Below are 25,495 nucleotides of genomic sequence, written 5' to 3'. Positions count from 1 at the left end.
CATGGGCTACCGTGTGTAGCCAGCAGCCAGCGTGAGCGGCCATCCAGAAGCCGGCGACTGATCTGCCTCGCCTGGGAACAGCGCAATGATGGTGCCAACTTGGGCCAGTGAAGCAACGTCCTCCACAACTAGACTGAAGAACAAAACGACAGCAGCTTGTCTGTTCCCTTCCCCCCAATTCCCCAATAAAAATCTTTAAAAAAAAAGCTGCTATGTCAAGGCAACCTCTATCTTAAATCCCATGCTCATCGTTCCTCTGGTTTCCTTTCTATATAGTTTTATCTCATCTATATTTATTCCATTTATACAAGGTTTAAAGACATACAAAGCATTGTCACAGAATGTTTAGGTATACAAAAACTATTTAAAAATATGACAATGATACATGCCAAATTCAAGAGAGTACAGAGAAGAGAATGAGGAGAGGCAAGGAAGGAAGGGAAGAAGCAGAGAGTGAGAGGAGGAAGACTATTTGTAAAATAAATACCAGGGTGCCAAAAAATGTATACAAGTGAACACTTTGGTCCTCGTTGTTCAAGCAGTAATTCGCCATAATCAGAAGTGTCTGGACATTGATGGTAACCACTGTGAGCACCTCTTGTAATTGCAGAAGTCAGACGTGACTTGTATTCATCTTTTGTTATCGGTATATATTGAGTATTACAATTTTAATATAGTTTTCCTTTCTTAAAGTATGTATACATTTTTTGGCACCTTCTGTATGTTTTACATTGGATAGTAAGTCCATAGGTGTTCATTATATTATTTTTTATCTTTTTGAATAAATATTTCGTAAGTTAAAAAAAGAAAAACTTAAGGATAGATGAAATGACCTCTGGGCCTATGGAATGTAAGGTCTGATAAGTGTATCTCAGAGCAGCCTTTCAGCCCCTCCTCCTCTCAGCATTGCCCTAAGCTTCCCCTGAGAGCACACCTAACAATGGGGTATGTCTGGCTGAGTCTGGCCAGAGGGCCCCAGTGAGCCATGTCTTAACAAATGTCCCCTATTAGGAGTAGCAGGAGCCCTTTCTGGCCAACTCTCCCTCCTCTCTGCTTGTATTTGGCCTTTTAGACAATCTTATAGAGTCAGAAATGCTTGTTATTTTTTATTCATATTATAGGGTTTGGTTAAACTATTCCCGTTATCCTGAATTGCCTGACACACCTTAGTTCTCAGCTACAGGCTAGCTGCAAAGGATTTGCCTTTGGCCACCCACATTCCCAATCCTAACTCCTCATACTGCATGGTAAACTGGGCTTTTCAGTGGTGCTGGGGAAGGCTGTACTTAAGGATTCCCAACATAGCTTTGTCAATCCTAAAGCTTCAGGCTGGAAAATACAGATGTTGTTGAACTGCTTTGCAAAAAATAACTATCGCATTGTTCTTTTTCCTCCCATAATGGTCATGCACATAAATAGGCTGTGAGTACAGATGGGTTCTGATCTGATGGGTGCCCCTGGCACCAAATTCACAAGAGAGGAAGAGGTCAGCTGTACAGAATGGTCCAGTGTTGCTCCAAGCCTGCTGCATAGGCAGGGTTCCTTTTACCATGCTCAAAGTGGGCAGGCTCAGTTCTGGCCAAAAGAACAGGGAGACTCCCATGCACTGACTTCCACATCCTCAGCAACACTTTGAGAGGCATATGCACAAAAAGTGGGTCCTAACAGGCTAATCTAACCACAAAAGCAGGACAAGCTGAGGAGAATGTACCGATGTAATCTAGGTTGATCTTGTTAAGGTTTGAGATCTGCTTTACAATACATAATACAATTAATTACACATGGACCTAGGAAACAAGGTCTGGACCACACAGCTAATAGGAGGGTGCCTACCAGGCTAGAACACAGGCAGCCTCAACCTCCTCCCTTTATTCCCACCTTCAGCCTGCAGCTTCCTTTCCCTCTGAGTTGGACTTTCATAATCATTGTCATCCTTCAAAATCTTTACTGGTTTCCAAAAATGGAAATGATGTACACGATCTTAGAGCTAAATTAAGAGCATCAAATAAACCTCCTATTGTTTCTTTAGGTATTTAAGGATACAAGCAACTAGAGAGAATTCTACCTCTGTGGCAGAGAACAGGGCGAGAGATGTGTCATTAAAATTTTCCCTTTGCCTGCTCTTTCTGACTCCCCAGAGCGTTGAATATGAGTTTCCAGGCACCAGATTAGCTATAGAGCCAAGTGTACGGATGCGATAGGAATGATTAAGAATGACCCACTGTTCAGAAAATCCAATCAGAAAGGGTAGTTAAGGCCACAAACAGCATGGAACAGTGGAAAGAGTGAAGGATCCAAAGCCCTGGGCTTGAGTCCTAGCTGCTTAACCTACTAGCTGTGTGGTCTTGGGCAAGACACTTAACCTCTCTGAGCCTTAACTTCCTCATCTGTGAAACTAGGAGAGTCATCCTTATCTTGCAAAATGATTGTAAAGCTCAAACCTAAACATGCAATCACCATGTCATGAGGCCATCATTGTCTGATAGCATGCCAGCCTTCCTCCTTTCCCCTTCCACTCATCCAAGATGGAGGATATTAAGGGAGTTAGTACTTCCCCAGGAGGGCCCTGTTTGTCTGCAGACAAGCATCCTGGCCCTAGCCATGACTCCAGAAAGAAGCTTACCCCTGTCCCTAACATTACATACTTGGGAACTGTTTGAATTTGGCTTCACTGAATTTTCATGGGGTTTAGTGAGACACTGTAGGACATTTTGTACAAATGACAAATGCTGCAATCTTGGGAATGCAACTGTTCAGAACTGCAGTCTGCCTCACTTGCTTAGCATTAAGGTCCTCGCTACCTCTTTAGAGGGGGGCCTATTACTACCTTCTAGCCTGGGTCACCCTGGTTTATGCTCTAGATCCTGGGGAAGGCACTTGGGGCGGGGACTGGATTTATATTTCTCATTATTGTAGTCCAGCCTCTAGAGTACATATGTAATACTAAAAAAATAATAATAACAACTACACAACAGTGAACAATTGAACAGTATAAATTATGTGCCAGACACTATTCTAAATATTTTGCATTTTCCCCCAGCTTTCTTGAGGTATAGTTGACAAACGAAGATTGTATATATTTAAGGTGTACAATATGATGTTTTGCTATACATACACATTGTGAAATGATTACCACATCAAGCTAATTAACATACCAATCACCTCACATTTTTTTTGTGATGAGAAAACTTAAAATCTACTCTTAGCAAATTTCAAGTATAAAACACAGTATCGCTAACTACAGTCACCATACTGTACATTAGCTCGCCATAACTTATTCATCCTGCATAACTAAAAGTTTTTACTCCTTGACCAACATCTCCATATTTCCTCCTCCCCACCAGCCCCTGGCAACGACCATTTTACTCTGTCTTTATGAGTTCAACTGTTTTAAATTTCGCATATAAGTGAGATCATACTGTATTGGTCTTTCTCTGTCTTATTTTATTTAGTACAATGCCCTCCAGGCTCATCCATGTTGTTGCAACTGGAAAGAATTCCTTCTTTTTTAAGGCTGGATAACATTTAATTGTGTGTGTATCACATTTTATTTATGCGTTCATCCCTTAATGGCTAAATGCTTTGAATTTATTATCTTAAATAATCATCACAACAATTCTACAAGGTAGATACTGTTATAACCCCGTTTTATGAGGAACTGCAGACATAGAGCAGTTAAGAAACTTGCCCAGGAATAAAAGATACTAAATGACAGAGCCGGGCTTTGAGTCCACACTATCTGGCTCTAACATCTGTTCTTGTTTAACCTTCTGTATACTGCCACCCAATAAAAATTTGCTGAATAAATGATTAGTAACACTGAGTATACAGTAGTAATATCAACAGCTAGCATTTACTAAGTACTTACTATGTGCCAGCCACTGCAACTATATTATCTCATTTAACCCCTGCAATTTCTCTTCCATGTAGACACCATTATGATTCTCATTTTGCAAATGAAGGGGTAATAATAGGCATAGAGAATTTGTCCAAGGTCACAAAACGCAGCTCATGGGAAAAAGGAAATTGGTGCCCTCTTGTCTGGCCCTAGAATCCATGCTCTTAACACTACACTTCGCTGCTTCCCACTAACTCAGGTGGTTCTTCTCAAAGTTTCCTGAGATAAATTTTATCATCAGCCTGCTGTGACACTGAGGAAAACTAAAGACTTAAAGAACTGCCCAGGGTAGGACAAATTAGAAACAGACAGTAGACTCTAGGACCCAGGTTTTTTGGTTTCAAATCCTCACTTTCTTTCTGCTCTAGCACCATCTGTGTTGTTATTTTTGCATTTCTAGTTGTCCCGAATGGCCTATCATCCAAGCTTGGCCAGTCAGTGAAAGAAGAAAGGGCACAGATGCAGAAAGTTCCTTGAACAGAAGAAGTCCTCTCTCTCACACACATCATTCCATTCTGTTTAGTTCTGATCCTCCCAGAATGTGGTGAAAGCAACACTCAGGGGACAATAGAGTATGCCCCACTCTATTGAGGACAAACGATACAGGGAAAAGATTGTTGGGACAACTGCAGGGCTGTAGGAGCATCAGTGGACGAACCACTGAGAGGAAACAGGGGCTCTCCTCCCTTCCTCAGTAAAAAGTGAAAGGGAAGACATGAACAAAAGGGAAAAATAATCCCCTGAAGTAGAAAAATAATTTCCAGTATAATCACCTCAGGAAAAAAATAACAAAACATATGCTAATCAAAAGAACAGGACAATGAGATGCAGAGAAGCAGAAATGCCCATAGTAGAAGACATGAGAAAGAAAACAAAGAGTCTTATGCAAATTTTTCAAAAGAAAGTGACAAGGAAAGAGGGAGGGCAGCAAAAGTTAAAGAAGGGATCACATAATTAGAAGCCACTGGTATCTTCAAACCTACTATAATACCCATTTAAAAGTATATAGATGGGGCCGGTTGAGTGGCTCAGCTGGTTAAGAGCTCACTTGGGAGCGCCAGCTCTGAGCAGCAGGGCTGTGGTTCGGATCCCACATTGAGGGCTAGTGATGCTTGCCCTTTACAGCTAAGATGGTGAACAACAGCTCGACCTGGAGCTGGGCTGCCATGAGTCACCGGAGATGGCATAGGCTGCCGTGAGCTACATGAGTGGCTGGCAGCCAGCGTGAGCGGCTGGTAGCCGGTGTGAGCTACCGGGAGCTGCTGTGAGTGGCCGACCAATGACCGGCGACCGATTGCCTCACCCAGGAAGAGCGCAATGATCATACAAACATGGGCCAGTGAAGCGACATCCTCCACAACTAGACTGAAGAACAAAACAACAATTTGTCTACCTGTCTGTTCCCCTTCCCTGATTCCCCAATGCTGTTCCCCTCCCCCCAATTCCCCAATAAAATCTTTTTTTAAAAAGTATATAGATGATGTTTTATAGACTTGTACACTTGAAGTCTATGTAATTTTACTAACTATTGTTACCCCAATAAATTAAATTTAAAAACAAATGAATAAATAAATAAAAGTATTTTCATACACACACACACACACACACACACACACACATGCACGCACACACTCTGCAATAAGTTACAGGTTTTTCAAGCTGTTTAAGTGGCTCGGGCAATTCCAATTTACAATTACAAAATGGGGAAGATTTTACATAACTGACTGGGCATTAAGAGAATCTTCAGAGTTGGATGGGAACTTAGGACTGGGCCAAATGAGGTCAGATGGAGATGGGATAGGTGTTTCAATCTCTCCTATACCTGTAAGGATCTCGGCCCGGACCTTAGGCTGGACAGACTCACTTTTAAAAATCATACTTCAGCTACTCCAGCTAGACTCTATGCAGAACTTCCCGTTAAGACAGTAAATGCCTAGCTTTACAAGAAATGGGTTGCAACAGAAATATTAAGAATGTTTTACAGAAGTAGTCTTGTCACAACTGGATTGGACCATTTCACAAAAACTAACAGCTCTTTTTGTTTCTGTACACCTGCTTTGCTTCTACTGGGGAATAAAAGGTTAAAGAACAACATTCCTCAGGCCTTGCAGTTCCCCCTTCCTCTCCCGGCCTTCATGTTAACATTTCAGGAGGCCTTGAAGCAAGCTAACTTTATCAACCCGGTCACGATGTACTGTTAAGACACCTTGGACATAACAACACTGTTGCAACAGCGGGATGCAGTTTTAACTAAAATAACTACACATTCTTTTTGGCTTCTGTAATTTACTTTACATTTAACCCCCACCTTATAAAAACCCTACCCACTAAGACCTCGGGACCGTTTTCTCCTTAGTTAGAGGGGCGGTCGCTGAGCTCAGCTTAATAAAATCTTCAGAACTTTAAACTTTAATTTGACATCCAGCCTCTTTATTGATTATCTGGACCCAACATTCCTTGATTTTCTGTTTCTCCTTAATCATTGGCCCCTATAATACTGACTGATCTAGAGTTGACTCTAATTTTGGTCTTCCACTGCCCCTTGGCTCCTAACCTAAGCCTGCTATTCCATTTATTCCTAGCCTCTGCCTCATTATTTTGTGTCCTGGCTCCTGACCCTATATCCTATAGCCACTGCTTTCCAGAGCCGAGTTTCACATTTTAATTAAAGTAATCTCAATCTTGGCTGACAGATGCCCAAATTAACAAGGTCTGAATGGCAGGAGACCCTAAAATACACCAGCTTCCTCACTATTTTGCTGTGTCTCTCTATGACTGGTTATTCTGAGAGTAAACATGCCTCAGTGGGAAGAATGGTCACATACCTTGGTGACATGGTTGGTATGCTGAGAATTTCATTGGCTTTCTAAATTAACCCTCAAAAATCCTGCCTCCTGATTTGATGGAAGTCCAAGGAAGAGTTGGGGGGAGCTAAGAAGATGTCTGGGTTGTTTAGAGAGGTTCCAGAATCATAAAAGTTCTCTTCCAGGGTCAGCTCTTGACGAGGGCAGTTATTCTGCCTATTAACTAACTAATTAGCTATTGGTTCCAGAGCTGGCATTCAATGCTTTTCCCCCAAAACAGGCATTTTCACTCAAAGGTCAATTTGTACTCTCACTCTACTGTCTAAGGCAAATGGACAAAGATTTAATGTAAGATGTGGTACACACAGAGAACAGGGGGCTTAAAACAAAGGTATGGTTCTTGTTCCAGGCTAGGCTAGAAAAAAAATGATAGTGCTTAACCAGGTGTTTCATGACTCAGCATTCGTCTTCAGACACATTTACCACAGCATGAGGAAGAGAACAAAGGGACTGGGTAATGGAGAAAGAGCCAAGGGTAGGACAGTGAATTTGCATTCTTTGTTTTTCCCCTCCTCTTTCACTTTCCCTGGTCCCAAATTTTTCCTAACCATTCCCTGGAGCCAAAGTGGTCTGCACTCCCTATCATGAGAGAGGAGGTGACAGTAACAGTATCACATCAGGAGGGATCAGTCTGAGAACATACGCCATCTTCCTACCTACCAAGCATAAGAGACCAAGAAAGAAACACTCACAATGAGTCAGACAGGGGGTCAATGAGAAAAGCAAGACTTCTTCTCAAATGGATTATAGAGAATGGAGGATGGAGAACAGCACAGTTGAGAGTTGTAGGAAAGTGACATACCTTGTGTAGAAAATGGGTAAGGGTACAGAGGAAATTCCTATACCACAAAGAGTACCTACCTGTCAGGGAAAGTGGGAAAGGTAGGAGGCCTGTTGGTTCTTAGGGCAGTCAGGGGGCCAGGTGACCAGAGCCATTAGAGTGGAAATGGGGGGAGGTGCTCAGGGAAGCCACTGTTCACCAACTGGGATAGAAATATTTACATATTTTTAACAACTGGTATAAACCAGCAGGCTGTCAGCTGTGGGCAGAAGACAGTGAGAAGAATCACCATGAGGGGCAGGAGGGCAAATGCTAAAAAAGATACCAGACAAAATGTACCAACTTCAGAGTTTCACTGCCCGTAAGCCAGCTCTGCCCGTGATATTCATGCCATACCAGTGATCCTGATGTGGAATTACTGCTAATCTCCTGTCTGTTTTTCACCCATCAGTTTTAGCCTACTTCACTGGGAGCTCGGGATGAGGAAGAAAGAGGGGCTGGTACCCCCTGAAGTGCCCACATCCCTCAAGGAAGAAGGGGGTGGGATTACCTTCTTGCAGAGGACCATCTGGTGGTCAAACAGGAAGAAGACTCGCTGCTGGTTGCGGCCGTAGGGCTGGTAGATCCAGGCCATCTCCCCAGTGTAGATCAACTCCGAGCTTCTGTCTAGGATGTCCTCTCCCTGGGAAGGATACGTGAAAGTGAGAGGCAGCCAGGTAGGAGGAATGGGCCCATCACTTGCCTGGAGGCACCTAGGACTGGGCATACTCTGGGGCAAGAGGAGAACAGAAAGGACTGGAGGGGAAGGAGGGATGAAGGGAGGGACTCCTGGGAATCCTGAAAAAGCTCCATGAGCTGGAAAGACTCATACGCGTGTTCACCCTGAGGCCAAATGAGCCCCGTCATCCAGGACTGCTATAGTTAGTTGCCCTCTGACCCTAGGGGCACCAGCTGCCATGAAGTTAATTCTCTCATCCTCCCTCTTTTTTTCTCTGAATATCTTTCTCTGCTCCAGTATTTCATCCCAGTTTTAGTCTTTTAGACTCGTTCCTGTACCTGAAGAGTAAGTCTAAGCAGGTGGTAGGAGTCTCTATGCTCCCCAGACGAGAAGAAGGGGACAAGGTTGGACAAGAAGGGGATGACCATAGAGGGAAATAGAATTCACTCACTTTTTTAAAATAGTTTTTTTCTTCTGCTCTCAGTTTATGAAAATCTGTTGATTAAATAGGAAGCTTCATGACTATATGCTTCCTTGGTTTGTTATCCAGAGAGCCTGAAACCACTTCTCCCTTCCTTACTACGTAGAGTCAAACACAAATAAGCACCAAGACACCTGATTCCTAACTCATTTAATTCTAGAGTTTCCAAGGGCCCCTTCTTTGTGGTACCTCTGCTAGGTCAAAATTATGTGGGGGTGTCTGTCAGATGACAAACTAGACTTGGCACCTGTTCTCAAGGAGCTTACATCTCAGTGGAGGAGACCGATATAGGTGTGCTCAGAACTCATGGAACACAAGGCAAACTATACCAAAGCCATGGGCACAGAGATGTGTATGCCAGGGCCTATATGAAGATGGGGTCAAAAGCAGTGGCCCAGGACTCAGGAGAATTAATACTTACGGAGAACCTATATTGGTCAGACACTGTGTTACATGCTTTCACCCTATCTCTTCTGAGCCTCACGATTGCCTGTGAGGTAGATATTCTTGCTCTAATTTTATAGTCCAAGGTACAGAGAGGTCAAGTGATCAGCCAAGGTCACCCAGCTAGTTAGGTACGGATCCACAACCCAACTCCAATTCTGCAGCCCCAGAGGATGTGCTCACTCTTGCCACTACATTATGCTCTCTCTAGGCCAAAAATCACTGCATGGTCAGTCCCTTCTCTCTGGGTCTCAGTTTTCCCATCTGTTTTGAGCATACCATTTTTTTTCCATTCTAAGGGATGGGAAGGGAAAAGGGAGCTCAGTGGGAATATTTTCTAATAACACAACCTCAGAAAGAAAGCTCAGAGGTACTACTGTAACTCCAGACTCCACCTCAGGGACACCTTGGAACTCAGATAAACACTCCTCCTTGAGGGGCTCACATATTAGCACAGCACCTCTAGAGGCCCAGGGCTGGGAGAGGAAGCCCTTAGGATGAGGGAGCTGTGCAGAACTTTCCTGTTGGAGGAATAGAAAGGTGAGCGTGGTATCAGTCCGCCATGTCCCACACTGAGGTAGGCCAGGAAAATGTGCCACCATCTTGAGTACGTACGAAGTGAAAGAAAACTATAAAAAAGGGGCCATACAAATGCCATGTAAAGATGGCCAGGATTACTTTTAGAGATACCATGTGCTAAACTGAGAATGAACAGACCAGGAGGATTACTCAGTGTCATCTGGTTCACACACTGTACCAGCCAGGAATAACCTAATTCTATTTTAAGTACTTCTTGCCACATGTAACTCTGGCAAGCAAAACAAAAACAAAAACAAACAAAAACTTGAAAAAATACACCCCCTATGCTCACCAAGCTGGTTGACAGTTGATGTCTGGCAATTCACATATCCTCTCTGTGCCTCAGCTTCCTCACCTTTAAAATCAGGGTAGTAACAGTACCCACCTCATTTGGCTGTTCTGAAGATTACATAAATTAACATATATACAGTGCTTAGGAAAGTGCACATCACACTGTCTGCTCTACGTAAGTGATAGTTATTATCCTGACAATCACTGTGTGCCCTGTACCCTGTGCCACATATTCCTATTCATACTCACAACACAATAAGGAATGTACTGTTATTACTCCCAAAACCAAGTTCAGAGAAATTGAAACTAATTGTCCCAAAGTGGCTGAATTCAGGCCAGACTCCCTCCAAAGTCCATGCTCCAAAGTCTCAAACCACATAGAATGATGTAGAATGATGACCTCTTAATGCAGCAATCAGCTGATTTGGAAAATTTCTGATGGGAGACTCTCAGAAGACTTAACTTCTGGGCCCAGTGCTATTACCAACTTACGCTGTGCCTGTGGGAAGTAGCTTAACCATTCAGTCTGTTTCCTTGAACAATGGGGATAATACAATAGTTCCTGTTTGGCCCACCTCATATGGCTGCTTGAGAGCATCGAGTCAGTTCATGTGAAGGAAAGGGACCTCTCCGAGTTCAGAGCTCTCACCCTTTGCCTCCTCTGTCCCACTTGTACCACACATTTCTTCACCTTGTCCCAAAATGTACAATCCCTTCCCACTGACCCCTCCCCAAGGGGCCTTCTGTTCTCTTCCATTCCTTCAGGTTTTGTTCACACTGTTCCCTCGGACTAGAACCAATCTGCCCCCACTGGATACACAAGACCACATCCCATTCATTTCAAAATCCCAGTGCTCAGCACCCCATTCTGATTACAGGCTGACTGTCTGATGTGTGGGTGTGGCCTGGGCAGATCCAGGGAAAGGAGCACAATGGAAATGCCATCTTTTTCATACAGTTTCTTTTCAATGCTGCCTACGGACAGAAGGGGAGAGAAACAACAAATCCATCCAGCCCCACATTTGATCTCCTGGTCCCAGGAGTACGGCTCATCAAGCCATGTTAGCTTTTAAATACATACTTTTGCTGCCTCCATCACATTGGGTTTTTGTATTTCCCCTAACTTCGTGGGATTAAATCATCCAATGGTAAACTGGAGCAGGCTGTTGCACATTACACAACCAGGCTCTGAGGGGAGGGGTGCCATGAGGAGGAAATCACAACCACTCATAACCAAGTTCCCAAACATGAGCTCCAAACTTGGGCTCCTGGTAAAAATCTCCAGAAAACAAAGATTAAAAAGGAGCTGTCAGGATGGAGTACATATAGACAACGGAATATTACTCGCCCATGAGAAAAGATGAAGTACTGCCATTTGCTACAACATGGATGGATCTTGATATTATCATGCTAAGTGAAAAAAGTCAGACAGAAAAAGTAGAGAACCATATTTCAGTTATATGTGGGAAAGCAAACAAAACTCATAGACACAGACAACAGTTTAGCGGTTACCAGAAGGTAAACAGGGAAGAGGGGTGTGGTAGAGGAGGGTAAAGGGGGTCAATTACATGGTGATGGAAGGAGAACTGACTCTGGGTGGTGAACACACAATGCAATATATAGATGATGTAGTATAGAAATGTATACTGGAAACCTATATACTTTTACTAATCAATGTCAGCCTGATAAATTTAGTAAAGATAAAAAAAGAAGCTGTCAGGGATTTGTCCCTTCTCCCTTCCTTTCAAGTGGATCTAATGAGTGTAAAGGATGGTAGAGTGACAGCGCAACCAAACATCAGCATCAGAGAAATCAGACATGGAAATTCCCCAGAAACTGCAGTTCTTGGGAACAAGTTCATCTCCCTGCTGTTTCTCTAAGGTATTTATTATTACTTAGAGGTATAAGTAACACTGTCACTCATCCATTTATTTTTTAGGAGCCCCGGTGGATGGCACAGAGCAGAGTGGTTACTTCATGAATTCTAGTCCCCCTATATTGGCAGGAAGCAGACACGGTAACTGGAGTTGGGCAAAAGACCCAGAATGCTCATGGAATAAGTTGAGGGAGGGTCTGTTCTGGAAAATATAAGACCTCCTGCTCTCTAGCCAGGTGCTCTTATTTACTGAGCAGGCACCAAGTGCCTGTATGCCATCAACCCTACACCCTCTTTTGCAATTCCTCTTCAAGGGATATTAAGCTCTGAAGGTTTCCCCTATGACTCTTCTTTTTGATTTGACAAATTAAGCTGAAATTGTCACATGGATGCTTTTGACAGCCACCTTGTTTGTTCAAACATGTGGGGGAGGCATATTAGTGGCAGAGACAAAAAAGCACTGCTTCATTTTCTTGATCTGCAAGGCTTGTCCACAGCAGCCTCAGCAAGCTGGCAGGACCACTCTCTGCCTGTTCAACTGCTTGGACAGGTGGAACATACAAAGAACCTATACCAGGGAACCAGTGAGGTTGAGCAACTTATGCCAAGAGCCAGCAAGTCGTGGAGTAGAGGCATGTCCTACTGCTTTCTGGGGGAGATTCCCCGAGTACTCATCTACCTTTAACCTTACTGGGATTTGGGTCCCCCCCCATATCTAAGCAGTCTTACTGTCTTGCTTGGATATGGACCCATTATAGCAAATACAAGTCCCTGCAGTATCACAAAGGAAAGGAACAGGGCTATAGGATAAAGAAGGTTGGAAGAGTATGTGATGCAGCAGTGAAAAGAACACCACACAGAGAATCTGGAGACTATATTCAAGTTTTAGTTTTATCACTGATTTGCTATGTAACCTTGGTCAAGAATAGGCTTCTCATAGTCTCAGAGACACAGAGGAAGAACTGAGGGTTGTTAGTTGGGAGCGGGTGGGGATGAAGGAGAAGGGGAAGGGATGAGACAATACAAACTGGTAATTGCAATATGGCCTCAGGGATAGAAAAAGACAGTCCGAGGAATATAATCAATAATGTTGTAAATATTTCTTAGGGGGCCAGATGGACCCATGTCCTGTTGGGGAGTCCACTTCATAGTTGATGTAGAGGCCTGACCACCGCATTGTATTTCTGAAGCTGATGTTGAATAATATTGTATGTCAACTATAATCATATATATACATATAGTCTCGGGACATGGAGTAGAGAGCAGGAACGGATTCAATGGAATTGTAATAGATAAGCATGATATCGGGGGTGGGAGGGCAATAGATGGGGGAGGGGGGTTGTTACTTTGTGAGGGTGAAAATGGTAACTATTGCATTGTTCTGTACACCTGAAACTAACAATAAAAAAATAAATAAATAAATAAATTAAATGGGTAATAAAAATAAAAAAAAAGAATAGGCTTCTCAGACTTCCACCATTACAAGGTGTACATGTGTGTGTATGCACATGAGCACAAGCATGGCCAAGTTTGTTATGGGAGGGGGAGTGTTCATCTAAGAGTCTTGGTGAATTTGACATTCTAGAAGTTTTAAAGAATAGATATGACAAACGTTACAGACACTTTAGACCTAGGCCTCTGAAACACACCCATAAGGCCTTGCTGGAGAAAAGGCTACCTAAGAGGGCAACTCCTCTGGAGCTAGTAACTTCCACAGTGACCCCAGAGTCTGAAAAGGGGACCATGAGGAATTTTTCTTCTTACTAATTTAGATGAAGAAGGGCTTCACCAAGTTGGAGGGTGCCAGGGTTTGGGGGGCTTGGGTGAGTTTAGAGGATCAATCAATCATGAGAACAGAAGAGGCAGAGATAAAGTGTTCTCCTATGAATCTTGGCTCAGAATTCCTTTTTTGTTTCCTACCCTTCACCCCAAGACAAAAACACATGAAATTCCTCCTGAGATGCTGAGTCTTTAAATCACAGCTTACTGCTTTTGAGTTTGGTATTAATGAAGCTCCCTGGATAGGCCAAGTGATTTCAAGCTATTCGTGGTCCTCCATGGCCCTAGCTTCAGGGACTTCAGTCCCAGAGTATATGAAGGGATTAGAAGGTCTTCCAGGCATTGGGAAGGTGCTCTAGGGAGTAGGAAGACAACTGCTGCTGGGAATCTCCTCTTACAGAGAACCCTTCTAGGGGTACTGAAAAAGAGGTCTGCTAACCAACCACAATTTCAGAGTGCCTTAGAGTTAATGGGCTTGCTAAAGGTCACTTGGTCCAGCCCTCTGCCTCTGATCAGGCAACCAGCCAAAGCAAACCAGATACAAGGGAAGGAGAAGCCATGATTCCCTAACAAGTCTGGGTCAATGCTGGCTTTGTCTTATGAGGAAGAAAATCACTTTATATAGATTCATTCCTTTTTCTGAATCTCAAAGAATCATTGCTGTTTTCTACTCTGTATAAAGAGTATTTATCTTTCAAATAAAACTCAAAACCATGCCAGCTACTCAGAATTGTGGTCTTTTCCAGCTACCTACATTAAGGAGGAACAGAGTTAGTAGAATAAAGGAAAGATGTTTTTTTCTGGACCTTGGTTAGGTAGCTATTTGTAAGGCTGATGCTTAATTCCCTTGGAATGTGCTTATCTACTTGAAATTTTACAGAAATACTACCTCTCAATCACAGAAAATGATGCCTGAGTTGAGACCACGAGACAAGATTGCTGCTTCCTCCCTGGTAGTATGTCTAGCCTCTCCCATTTTGGTTATGTTAGCCTGTGGGCTGTCAGATTTCACAACTTGGACCTGAGAGATAAATGTGAAATGCCATTACTCTTGGTTTTCTTGGTGGGCACCAGAGAAAAACACTAACTAGCGTGCTCAACACACTGGTACCTGTGAGGCCTTAACATTCATAGCTCTGCTTCTATTGAACAGAAACCTCAACAGAGCACTGGCATTACAGAGGCAAAGTCTCCATTTATTTGTTAGGCTGTCTACATCCTCTGCAAGTAAGCACCTAGGAAGGGAAGGCTTTTGTGACTTCAGCCAATGCTGGCTTTCTGCGTTCAGAAAGGTTGGGGCTATGTCCAATGGAATGGAAGGCGATCTGGGATTATTTTTATAAGCAGGTGATTAAAAAAACAGAATTTGGTCTGTCAATTTGGCAAGGATGATGGTCATGGCCTGAAATGCGCAGGTTTAGGTCGACCTAGTAGATGTGTCAGGGTGAGGTGATCCCACCCAGAGGCAAACATGTTGGCTGGCCTACACCAGAGAACCAACCTTGTATTCTGTTTCTGGGAGTGAGTCAGCACATAGTATTCCTTACCCAAGTGTTCATCTGGTGGTGATGAAATTCCAGGACTTGAAAGAGCTCAGAAAAGCTACTGAGTCAACCCAATTAATTCCTGTCAATACCCAAAGGGATGAGACTTTCCTTTCTCAATTAAATACTGCCACATAGATTTCTCCAACCTTCTTTGAAAGCTATTGAAGTACACAACACCTCTCATTAGCAGAAAGTTTTGCCTTGGCTCTAATCTAAATCCTTCCTGCTGCTCCTCAAATCTAATCCCTCTTTGCCCATCCTTGGCTATGGGAAGTTCTGGCTAAGCTATTCAGACTCCCCATTGTCCCTGTTGGTAAAGATCCTACCTCCCAGTCTAGGACAGAGGCCTGCCACTGGGCAATCTTGTCGATATTCTCCAAACGCCGCTTGCGTTCATTGATCTGCTGAGTCACATTTCTCATGACAGCCAGAGCAGCTGCCACATACCTGTAGTCACTGTGAAGACACAAAAGTACAAGTTGAATGAATCAGTGTGCCAGAGAATCAATGTGCTGGGTGCCAACCCTAAAATCCATTCTCCTCTTCCTACTTTGTATAACAGAGCCCTGATTTTCAGATAGAACCCGTGCCACATAGAGTAAGAGTACATTCATTACCTATGTTTTTTTACAGGAAGGAGTGACTATGCAACTAAGTTATGTCCAATGAAATGTAAATAAAAGTGTTGGGCAGAACTTTTGAAAAACCTCCTTTAAGGAAAACAGCACGCCCTTCTTTGGCCCTTACTCAATCCTGATGCTTGGAATGTTGATGTGATGGCTTAAGTTCTAGCAGCCATCTTGGACCATAAATATAAGGTCCATATTCCTAGGGATAGGGTAACAGAAAGTCAGAAGGAGTCCCAGTCTCTGATGAGCATGGCAACCATAGACTGACTCCCTACAGATTTCATTTACATGAAAGAGAAATAGACTCCTATCTTTTCCACACCATTATTTTTGTGTCCTATCCAATACAACTAGCCAAGGACCAAGAAGGGAGCCCTACAGATGGCATGATCCAGACAACTTTGCCATCTCTTTTATCACCTATTTCTAGGGAACTCTTCCCAGTCACTGAAATAACATCCATACCTTTCCTCCTGTATAATAAATATAGAGAAAGGATGCAGTGCTTAGAACAGAGTCTGGAGCCAGACTCCTTGGGCTCAAACCCTAGTTTTGTCATTAACTACTGGTGAGGCCTTTGTCCAGTCTCATTCACCCTTTCAGTGGCTCAGTTTCCCATAAAATGGGGAGAATTACAGTAGGATTTGTTGAGGGTTTAATCATCCATGTAAACTATTTTTCTTTTGGCTCATAGTAAATGTTAGCTAAATTATTAACACAAATCAAACATTCCTCTAGTATAGATACCACATGGGTTGCCTCTCAGAACCTCTAGCCCCAGAAGTACAACCCTAGGCCCAGTTTCCTAGGACTATGGATGGCCCACCTGTTGAAGGTTATAACACCCTGCCCCGTTTTCTCTGCTTGTCTGATCTGATTTTCATTGAATGGCTCGCATTAAAGGAAGATTGAAAATGAGATCCCAGACATTTGGTGGAGCTACAATAAACTGAGAAGGCAGGAGGAGGAGTTCAGTCTTAATCTTTTCTTAGAGAAGCTGAACATGCTTTGTGGTCACTAACATGGTCTCTGTCTGAGCACCAATTATAATAGAAAGCGAGAAGAAAAAAGAAGATTCACAGCAACTGTCTTTTCCTTTCCTAATATGTTGAAGTGTGGGGTGGTGAACCAAACATACGCACAGGGAAGGAAACTCTAACTGCCAGGGCAGGTGCCATGTAGCTCCTCCTCATAGCTGGTCTCCCCAGCTCTAGTCTGTTTTCTGTACACCTTCCAGACCAGTCTTCAAACACTACTTACTGCATTTTATCACCTCCAGTGACAGGATGCTTACTATACCTCCTAACCAGTCTATTCTTTCTCAAGACAACCCTGTTAAAAACAAAACAAAGCCTCTTCTTTATCCTGAGGCTTTATGAATATTAGCCGTTATCAGTTTTTCTTCTGGGCCCCACTGCTGACTCATATTGAGCTTACGGTTGACTAACCCTTCCTAAATCTCTTTAAAACACACTGTCAGGAAGCTGCATCTCTCTCCGTCTGTACTTAAACTGTTGATTTCTCAGACACAACTGCAACACTTTATGTTTGTTCATGTATGTTATATTTCATTCTTTTGGTTACTTGCTCCAGCCTATCGGGGATACTTTGGGCTCTGTAACATTGTCAAAGTTTCTCCCTGGCAGTACTATTTGAGCCTGCCATTTAGAAAAAAGATAGATGATGAAGGAAGGGATGGTTGTAGTGTAGAAGCTGCTGACATAAATCAGTGACCCTGTTCTTTGGGCCCAATTTCAGTCTCCCATGCCATTCCTCTCTCTGATTTGAGGGCATCAGGAAAATGCCTCAAGCTGCTTTCTGGGACGTAAAGCACAGAGCTACACTGTTCAATATGGTAGCCACTAGCCACATTTAATCAAAATGAAATAAAATTAAAAATTTAGCTCCTAAGTTGCACCAGCTACATCTCTCAGTACTCAATAGCCATGCACAGCCCATGGCGACTACATGGGACAGCACAGATATAGAACCTTTACATTATTACAGAAAGTTCTATTGGACAGCACTGGCATGAGAATGCTTATTACCTCATGCCTGATTCAACCATGGAGTTCATCACTGTCACTGTGCCAATACTGTCAGCCAACCTTTGCCATTTTTAGCTGGCTGCCTTCCTCACAATGGTTAGACGGGGACTGTCCCCATCTCTAACCTGCCCGCACAGATTTAGGAGTGGGTGAGAGAAGAAGTGAATAGCTGTGGTCGAGCCTGAACCCTGCTCAGAGCTCCCAAGTCTGCAGATGAGGTTGGGCCCAGGACCCTAATGAGGAGACTGACTGACCCAAGATTGCATTATTCCAGACATGTCAGCTGAACTCCCCCTTGTACACAGTCTTCATTCCTGTCAGCTTAAGGAAGATGGGTGGTGGGGAGGGGACATGCATGCTTTTGTAAGCAAAGGTAGTATTTTCCATTTATCACTCTCCATCCATCTAATCTTCTACCTCAGAGGCCACTCTGACTTCTTGCATTTCAGACCTACGTACCTATCTGAACACCTACCTGACTAAGCCTTCAAACTGGCAGCAGCTTCTAATTGCCTTCAAATCCAAGCTACTCTGACAAGCATCACAGGAGCTGTCATCTTGATAGCTCTGAAACCTGCCAAAAGGGGTGGCCTGTGGCCTGGGGGTAGTGCTGGGCCCCACCAGTCATGAAGGAGGAGGACAGGGATTGATGGAGCCCGCCACTGCCCGAGCCATTCTCTCAGCACTCTGGAGATCAGGAGGTAGAAGAAGAGGGAGCCGGGGATCCAGGGGGCCAAAAGGCCTTGAGGAAGGGGTTCCAGTCACAAGGTGAAGGAGCACAGGAATGGCAAGTGCCAAGCACATGTCCTGTCTTACCGGCTCCCGCTAAACCCAGTAAGGCCCTGGGGTTGCTTTGACCTAAGAAACTAACAGTTTTTGGCTGTGCTTTGAAAATTGTCTTTCTGGGCTCTTGAAAGCAATTATGCAGTATATAATTACCTAATTGATATCAGTCTCCAAGTATGATTTTTAGAGCCTCCTGCTAGTTTCCATGGAACGGATACTCAAGAGTAGGTTGGAGATGAGCTGTGATATAAAAACATTTAAGTACAACTCTTTGAATATCCTGGTTTTAAAACGATTGGTATGAAAGCTGCTCCACTAAGATTTAGGTACAACAGCAGCTGCTTCTGGTCACCTAGCACCAGGAAGTATAACTGTGGAGATCATTTAGGTTCATGATACCATAAGCTGGCAGAACTGGAAAACACCTTCTAGACTGGCTAATATGGTGACTCACAAAACCTTCCTGGGTATGACAATCACCTAGAAGGCTTTTTAAAAAGCTAGGTTCCCAGACCACTGCCCACAATTTGTGTCCCTGTTTTGCCATAGACTTGCTCTTTGTTGTTTCCCTAGTCTGGACTTCAGTCTTTCTGGCCAATGTAGGAGGAAATCTGACTAGAAGACCTTCCTTATAAGGCTTTTCCATTTTAGGTGCCATAAATATTTTCCATTTTTTTAACGTATCTTAATTTTAGTGGGTGTTTCTTCACAGTGACCTATTAGCTCTCACAATAAATTGTATCCTGGGCCGGCTGAGTGGCACGTTGGTTAAGAGCTGGCTTGGGACGCCAGAGGGCCCTGGTTCGGATCCCACATATGAGGGCCAGTGACACTGCCCTCCACAGCTAAGATGCTGAACAACAGCTCGACCTGGAGCTGGGCTGCCGTGAGTCGCCGGCGACGGTGTAGGCTACAGCCCCTGTGGCAGTGGGTTGCCATGGGCTACCGTGTATAGCCAGCAGCCAGCGTGAGCGGCCATCAGCCGCTGTGAGCAGCTGTCCAGAAGCCGGCGACTGATCTGCCCCCCCGGGAAGAGCGCAATGATGGTGCCAACTTGGGCCAGTGAAGCAACGTCCTCCACAACTAGACTGAAGAACAAAAGGACAGCAACTTGTCTGTTCCCCTTCCCCCAATTCCTCAATAAAAATATTTTAAAAAAAAAGAAATTCTATCCTTAGAAAACTTGGTACTCAGTTCTGGCAATGGGTTGCATTAAATCTTTTCAAGTGAGATTTGGTCATCCCCAAATTTCTAATGAGTATTCCCACTATCCCCCAGCTAATAAACAGACTCAGTGGGGAGAGAGCAGAATCCTTCTGTGCAAGGTCCTTCTCCACCTGCCTCCCTCACAGCCAACAGAGCATGGAAGGCAGAACTATCACTGGTGTTGTTACTTACACAAAGGAAGAGTCCAGTGCTACCACATTTGGATTCATATTGAAATCTGTCCAGGGCTCCTGAACCACTGACGCACATGAGCCATGGTTTGCTAAAGAAACATCAACTTAAAAACGAACCCAGGGATGGGCCTAGAAGTTTGACATAAACAAAACCAACTGGACCACACCCATGGCCTTATGCAACTAGGTCTAGAATTCAACTCCAAGGAAACCAAGTAATGGAGCCAAATGAAAGCAGGAAGCAGGTCTAATAAGAACCAGGCAGGGGGCTGACCGAGTGGCTCAGTTTCTTAAGAGTGCGAGCTCTGAACAACAGGGTCGTCGGTTCAATTCCCACATGGGCCAGTGAGCTGCACTAGAGCTGCGCTGCTGTGCATCTGCCAATAGGTGCCAGGATGGCTCAGCTGGTGAGAGCACGTGCTCCTAACAACAAGGTTGGCTGTTCGACTCCCATATGGGATGTTGGGCTATGCCCACCTGCAACTAAGATTGAATATGGCACCTTGAGCTGCCCACGGTCGGCTGGATGGCAACTGGACTTGGAGCTGAGCTAGCTGCGCCCTCCACAACTAAGACTGAAGGACAACAACTTGACTGTTCACATTCCCCAATTCAATCTTAAAAAAAAAAAGAGTCAGGAAGAAAGCTAAATAAAACTGGGCAAAGGTCTTCTTTCTTCTTGGAGTGCTTAATCAGGAAGAAAGCTGAAAGCTGGGCCAACAAATCAAGGTCAGGGATTTAATATCAATTAAAGGCATGCTAAAAGCAGGCTGGGGACTCTAGGTCATGAAATAAAGCATGTGCAAGAGAGGGGATGGTTCACTGTAGACCATTGCCATTGTTGGGGTTGACTCCCAGCATACACCTTACTGGTAGGGGTTTAGGGGTTTCATTTCCATTCTAAGAGAGAGAAGCTCCTTGGTCCATTTTGAGTTGATTTTCTTGAAACTACTGAAAAACTTTGAAAAGAACTCAGGGCAAGTCTCAAGTCTATTCCCCTCCCCCTCCAGTCGTGCTTTGGTTCTAGGTGGAAAGTACAGTTGGAATGAGGCAGAGGAGGATAGAAAACACTAAAGAAGACCAGGGATATAGCCTTTCAGAAGAAATCTAAGGTTAGTACAGTTGGGCAAGCTGTTACCAGGATATTTGAATCTATCAAGCGGAGTAGAATAAACAGTTGAACAATATTCTATCTGGGTTGACTCCCTTGGCTGAACTCATGACTAAGGATCAGGCTGTAAGCTCCCTGAAGGCAGGGTCTAAGTGGTACAATAACGATGATGCATACTGACTTTGTGTGCACACTGATTTCCAACTTTATAAGCAACTCTAACAAGCATTCCCTCACTTAATACACATAACAGCCTTGTGAGGCAAGCGAGGCAATGGCATCATCTCATTGTGCAGATAAGTTAACAGAAGCTCAGAAAAGGCAAAAGGAAGGACCAACACGTAGAGGAGGCTCTCACCTTCACCCCTTGTCCCCTGACCCCTTACCTATGGTCCTGGGCGGTATACTTGAGGAGCTCAGCCAACTGTAAGGGATACTTGCAGATCTTCTGGACTGGAGTCAAAAGGAAACCATCAATAGCAATGTCGATCATCTGTTGCAAGAGGCGACAGGCCTCAAAGAAGTGCTGGTAACGGCTGTCCTTCATCAGTTTGGAGAGCTCCATGCAGGCGTCCAGGTGGTTGTTACAGTACTCAGAGTATATCCAGAATCCATCTTGCTGTAAGCAAAGGAAAAACAATGAGAAAGTGAAAGGCTACTGAGAATTCCAATAGAAGTTTTAGAGAAATAGAAAAACAGACCCTATTCTTACGTAGGAATACAAAAATGATAACGATATCAATCTTTCCTAACCTTTCATAACTTAATAATACAAAATAAAGGCATTATTTGGGAAATAGACAAACTGATGGTAAAAAGTCATATAGGAAAAATAAATAAGTAGGAATAATAAAGAAATTATATTAAAGAAGAGTAATGATGGGAGACTGGCCCTCACAATAGTAAAACACACTATGGCAATAAAACTCTGCCATGAGATCATAAAAAGAGATAGGTAAGGGGTTCTATTTCTGGCAATGGCAGACTAAATTGTTTTAGATAAATCTTACACTGAGAAAGCTAGAAAAATATAATAAATTTCTGTTTGAAAGAATACCGTCATCCAGATCCTGAAACTGTCTCCTTAGAATATCCTTTAGAAAATATTATTTGGAATATTTAGGGGTACAGAGGCTGTGGTGTAGGCAGGTTAAACACAAATGGCTGAGGACTGTGTATATTTATGTATGTATATATAAATAAATATGTATACAGAAAGAGGGAAGAAAGAGAGAGTAAGGGGAGAGAGGGAGAGCATATTTAAATTAAAAAATAAAAGCAGTGAAACGTTAACAATAGGTGAATCTAGGAAAATGGTATATGGTGTCCTTTGTACTGTTCTTATTTTTCAACTTTTCTGTAAGTTTGTAATTATTTCCAAATTCAAAAAAATCTCTACCATTTTTCTTATACATTGTTCAGTACTCATACAAAAACATGATGCATGAACAAAAAAAACCTAAGAGAAATAACAGGCAATAGAAATTGATAGACAAAAAAATCAAGATGGAGTTATTACACATGGACTTAAAAGTTATTATTTAAAAAAATATTAAATAGGCAAGCCACACAGATCAAAAGAAATTAGAAAAGCTTATCTAATAAAGAACTATTATCCAACATATAAAAAGAAATCCTAGAACTTAATAATAAAAAGATAAGCAAGCTAATTTAAAAAAAAACAGGCAAAATAGTACATTAAATGGATGATACACCATGATTAGGAGGGATTTATCCCAATCCGCTTGATTTATTAGCAGATTAAAGGAGTAAAATCATATGATTATTTCAATAGACACATAACAAGCATTTGAAAAAATACATTTATGATAAAAGCCACCCACAAACTAGGAGTAGAAAGAAACTTCCCCAAATGTGATAAAGGGTAACCATGAAAAACCTAAGCTAATATTCTCAATGGTGAAATACTGAATGCTTGCCCCTAAGATCAGGTACAAAACAAAAGATGCCTGCTCTCACCATTTCTAGTTAACACTATATTGGAGGTTCTGGTCAGTACAACAGGACAAGAAAAGGAAAAAGAAGGCATGCAGATTAAAGAAGAAATAAAACTGTCTTTATTCAGAAATGACATCATTATATATATATATATATAAAATCCTAAAAAATTTATAAAGAAAATACTAGAACAAATTAGTGAATTCAGTAATGTGTCAGGATTCAAAGTCAATAAACAAAAATCAATCGTATTTCTATTATCATAGCAACAAATTATAGAAAACTGAAATAAAAATACCACTTACAATAGCAACAAAAATTGAATACTTAGAAATCAAACATTTAAAATAAGATCAAGACCTACACAATAAAAACTAGAAACAATGGTAGGAGAAATTAGAGAAAACCTAAACAGATGGATATTCATAGAACTGAAAACAGGTTAATTTTCCCAAAATTGATCTATATATTTAATGCAATCTTAAGCAAACCACTGGCAGGGTTTTCTTGTTTGTTTGTTTCCAGATTTACTGAGAAATATTTGGCATACATTACTGTATAAGTTTAAGATGTGCAGCACGATGATTTGAGTTACATACAGACAGTGCCAAAAAATGTACACACATTTTAAGAAAGGAGAAAACTGTATTAAAATTGTAATACTCAATATATGTCGATAACAAAAGATGAATACAAGTCATGTGTATACATTTTTTTGGCACCTCTGGTACATTGTGAAATGATTAACACAACAGGTTTAATTAACATCCATCATCTCATAGATACAATAAAAAGAAGAGGAAAAATTTTTTCATTGTGGTGAGGTAAATTTATATAGACCTACAAATCACCTGAAATAGGCAAAACTGTTTTGAAAAAGAATGAATTTGAAAGAATTATGCTACCTGATTTCAAGACTTGTTACAAAGTTATATTAGTCAAGACAGTGTGAGAAAAAAAATTTTTTTTAAAAACTATGGTGATGGATGTTAACCAGACTTATTGTGGTGATCATTTCACAATATATACAAATACTGAATTATTGTGTTGTAAACCTGAAACTAACATAAAGTTATATGTCAATTATATCTCAATAAAAGAACCACCACCACCACAACAACAACAAAAAGGCAGTGTGCTATTAGTATATGAATTGTCACACAGCTCACTGGAACAGATAGAGTTACTAAAAATAGACCAATACATATATTACCAATACATAATTGATTTTAATAAAGGTGCCCAGGTAATTCAATGAAGGAATTAATAGTGTTTCAAGAAATGGTGCTGGAACAACTGGATATTCATATGGAAACAAATTACCTTTAACCCTTACTTTACATCATATATAAAAATTATCTCATGAGAGGATCATAGACCTAAATATAAGAAATAAAGCGGGGCCGGCCGAGTGGCTCATTGGTTAAGAGTTGGCTTGGGAGTGTGAGCTCTGAGCAGTAGGGCCGCTGGTTCGGATCCCAAATGGGCCAGTGATGCTGCGCCCTCTACAGCTAAGATGGTGAACAACAGCTCGAGCTGGGGCTGGACTGCCGTGAGTCGCCAGTGATGGCGTAGGCTGCCATCCAAGGGTCAGCAACCGATCCACCTCAGCCGGGAAGACAGCAATGATCACAATACCAACATGGACCAGTGAAACAGCATCCTCCACAACTAGACTGAAGAACGAAAAGACAGCAACTTTGTCTGTTCCCCTTCCCCCAATTCCCCAGTGCTGTTCCCATCCCCCAAATCCCCAATTTAAAAAAAAAAAGATTACTAGTGTATGATTCCATTTATATGACATTCTAGAAAAAGTAAAATTACAGTAATAGAAAGCAGAATGATGTTGGCCAAGGACCAAGAGTGGGAGCAGAGATTGACTACAAAGGGAAAAAGAGAGAGCTTGATGAAATGATAGAAATGTTCTGTATCTTGATTATGATGCTAGGTACACCACTATATACATTTGCTAAAACTCATCAAATTATATACTTAGGGCCAGCCGGGTGGCGCGTTGGTTAAGAGCTGGCTTGGGACGCCAGCTCTGAGCAGCAGGGCCCCAGTTCAGATCCCACATGAGGGCCAATGACACTACCCTCTACAGCTAAGATGGTGAACAACAGCTCGACGTGGAGCTGGGCTGCTATGAGTCACCGGCGACGGTGTAGGCTGCAGTGGAGCTGCAGTGGGCTGCCATAAGCTACCGTAAGTGGCTGGCAGCCAGCATGAGCGACCAGCTGCCGGCGTGAGCTGCCAAGAGCTGCCATGAGCAGCCGTCCAGAGGCCGGCGACCGATCTGCCTCA

General features: G+C 42.7%; 1 protein-coding gene across 9 annotated transcripts in view; it reads right to left on the bottom strand.

The window, feature by feature from the left end:
• The window catches only part of ARHGEF9 (Cdc42 guanine nucleotide exchange factor 9), a 172,015-nt gene that overhangs the window by 20,042 nt on the left and 126,478 nt on the right, over positions 1 to 25,495 (bottom strand). For all 9 annotated transcript variants that reach the window (XM_019656112.1, XM_019656117.1, XM_019656113.1 and 6 more), the window contains 3 exons: positions 21,619 to 21,851; positions 15,585 to 15,714; positions 8,094 to 8,225 (listed from right to left, as the gene is read on the bottom strand). In XM_019656112.1, coding sequence (XP_019511657.1) covers positions 8,094 to 8,225; positions 15,585 to 15,714; positions 21,619 to 21,851 — 495 coding nt within the window. The remainder of the gene's footprint in view (positions 1 to 8,093; positions 8,226 to 15,584; positions 15,715 to 21,618; positions 21,852 to 25,495) is intronic.

The sequence above is a fragment of the Hipposideros armiger genome, unplaced genomic scaffold, assembly GCF_001890085.2.
Source record: "Hipposideros armiger isolate ML-2016 unplaced genomic scaffold, ASM189008v1 scaffold_254, whole genome shotgun sequence".
Lineage (NCBI taxonomy): Eukaryota > Metazoa > Chordata > Mammalia > Chiroptera > Hipposideridae > Hipposideros > Hipposideros armiger.
The sequence above is the reverse complement of the archived record's forward strand: the minus strand, read 5'-3'. Positions and strand labels throughout refer to the sequence as shown.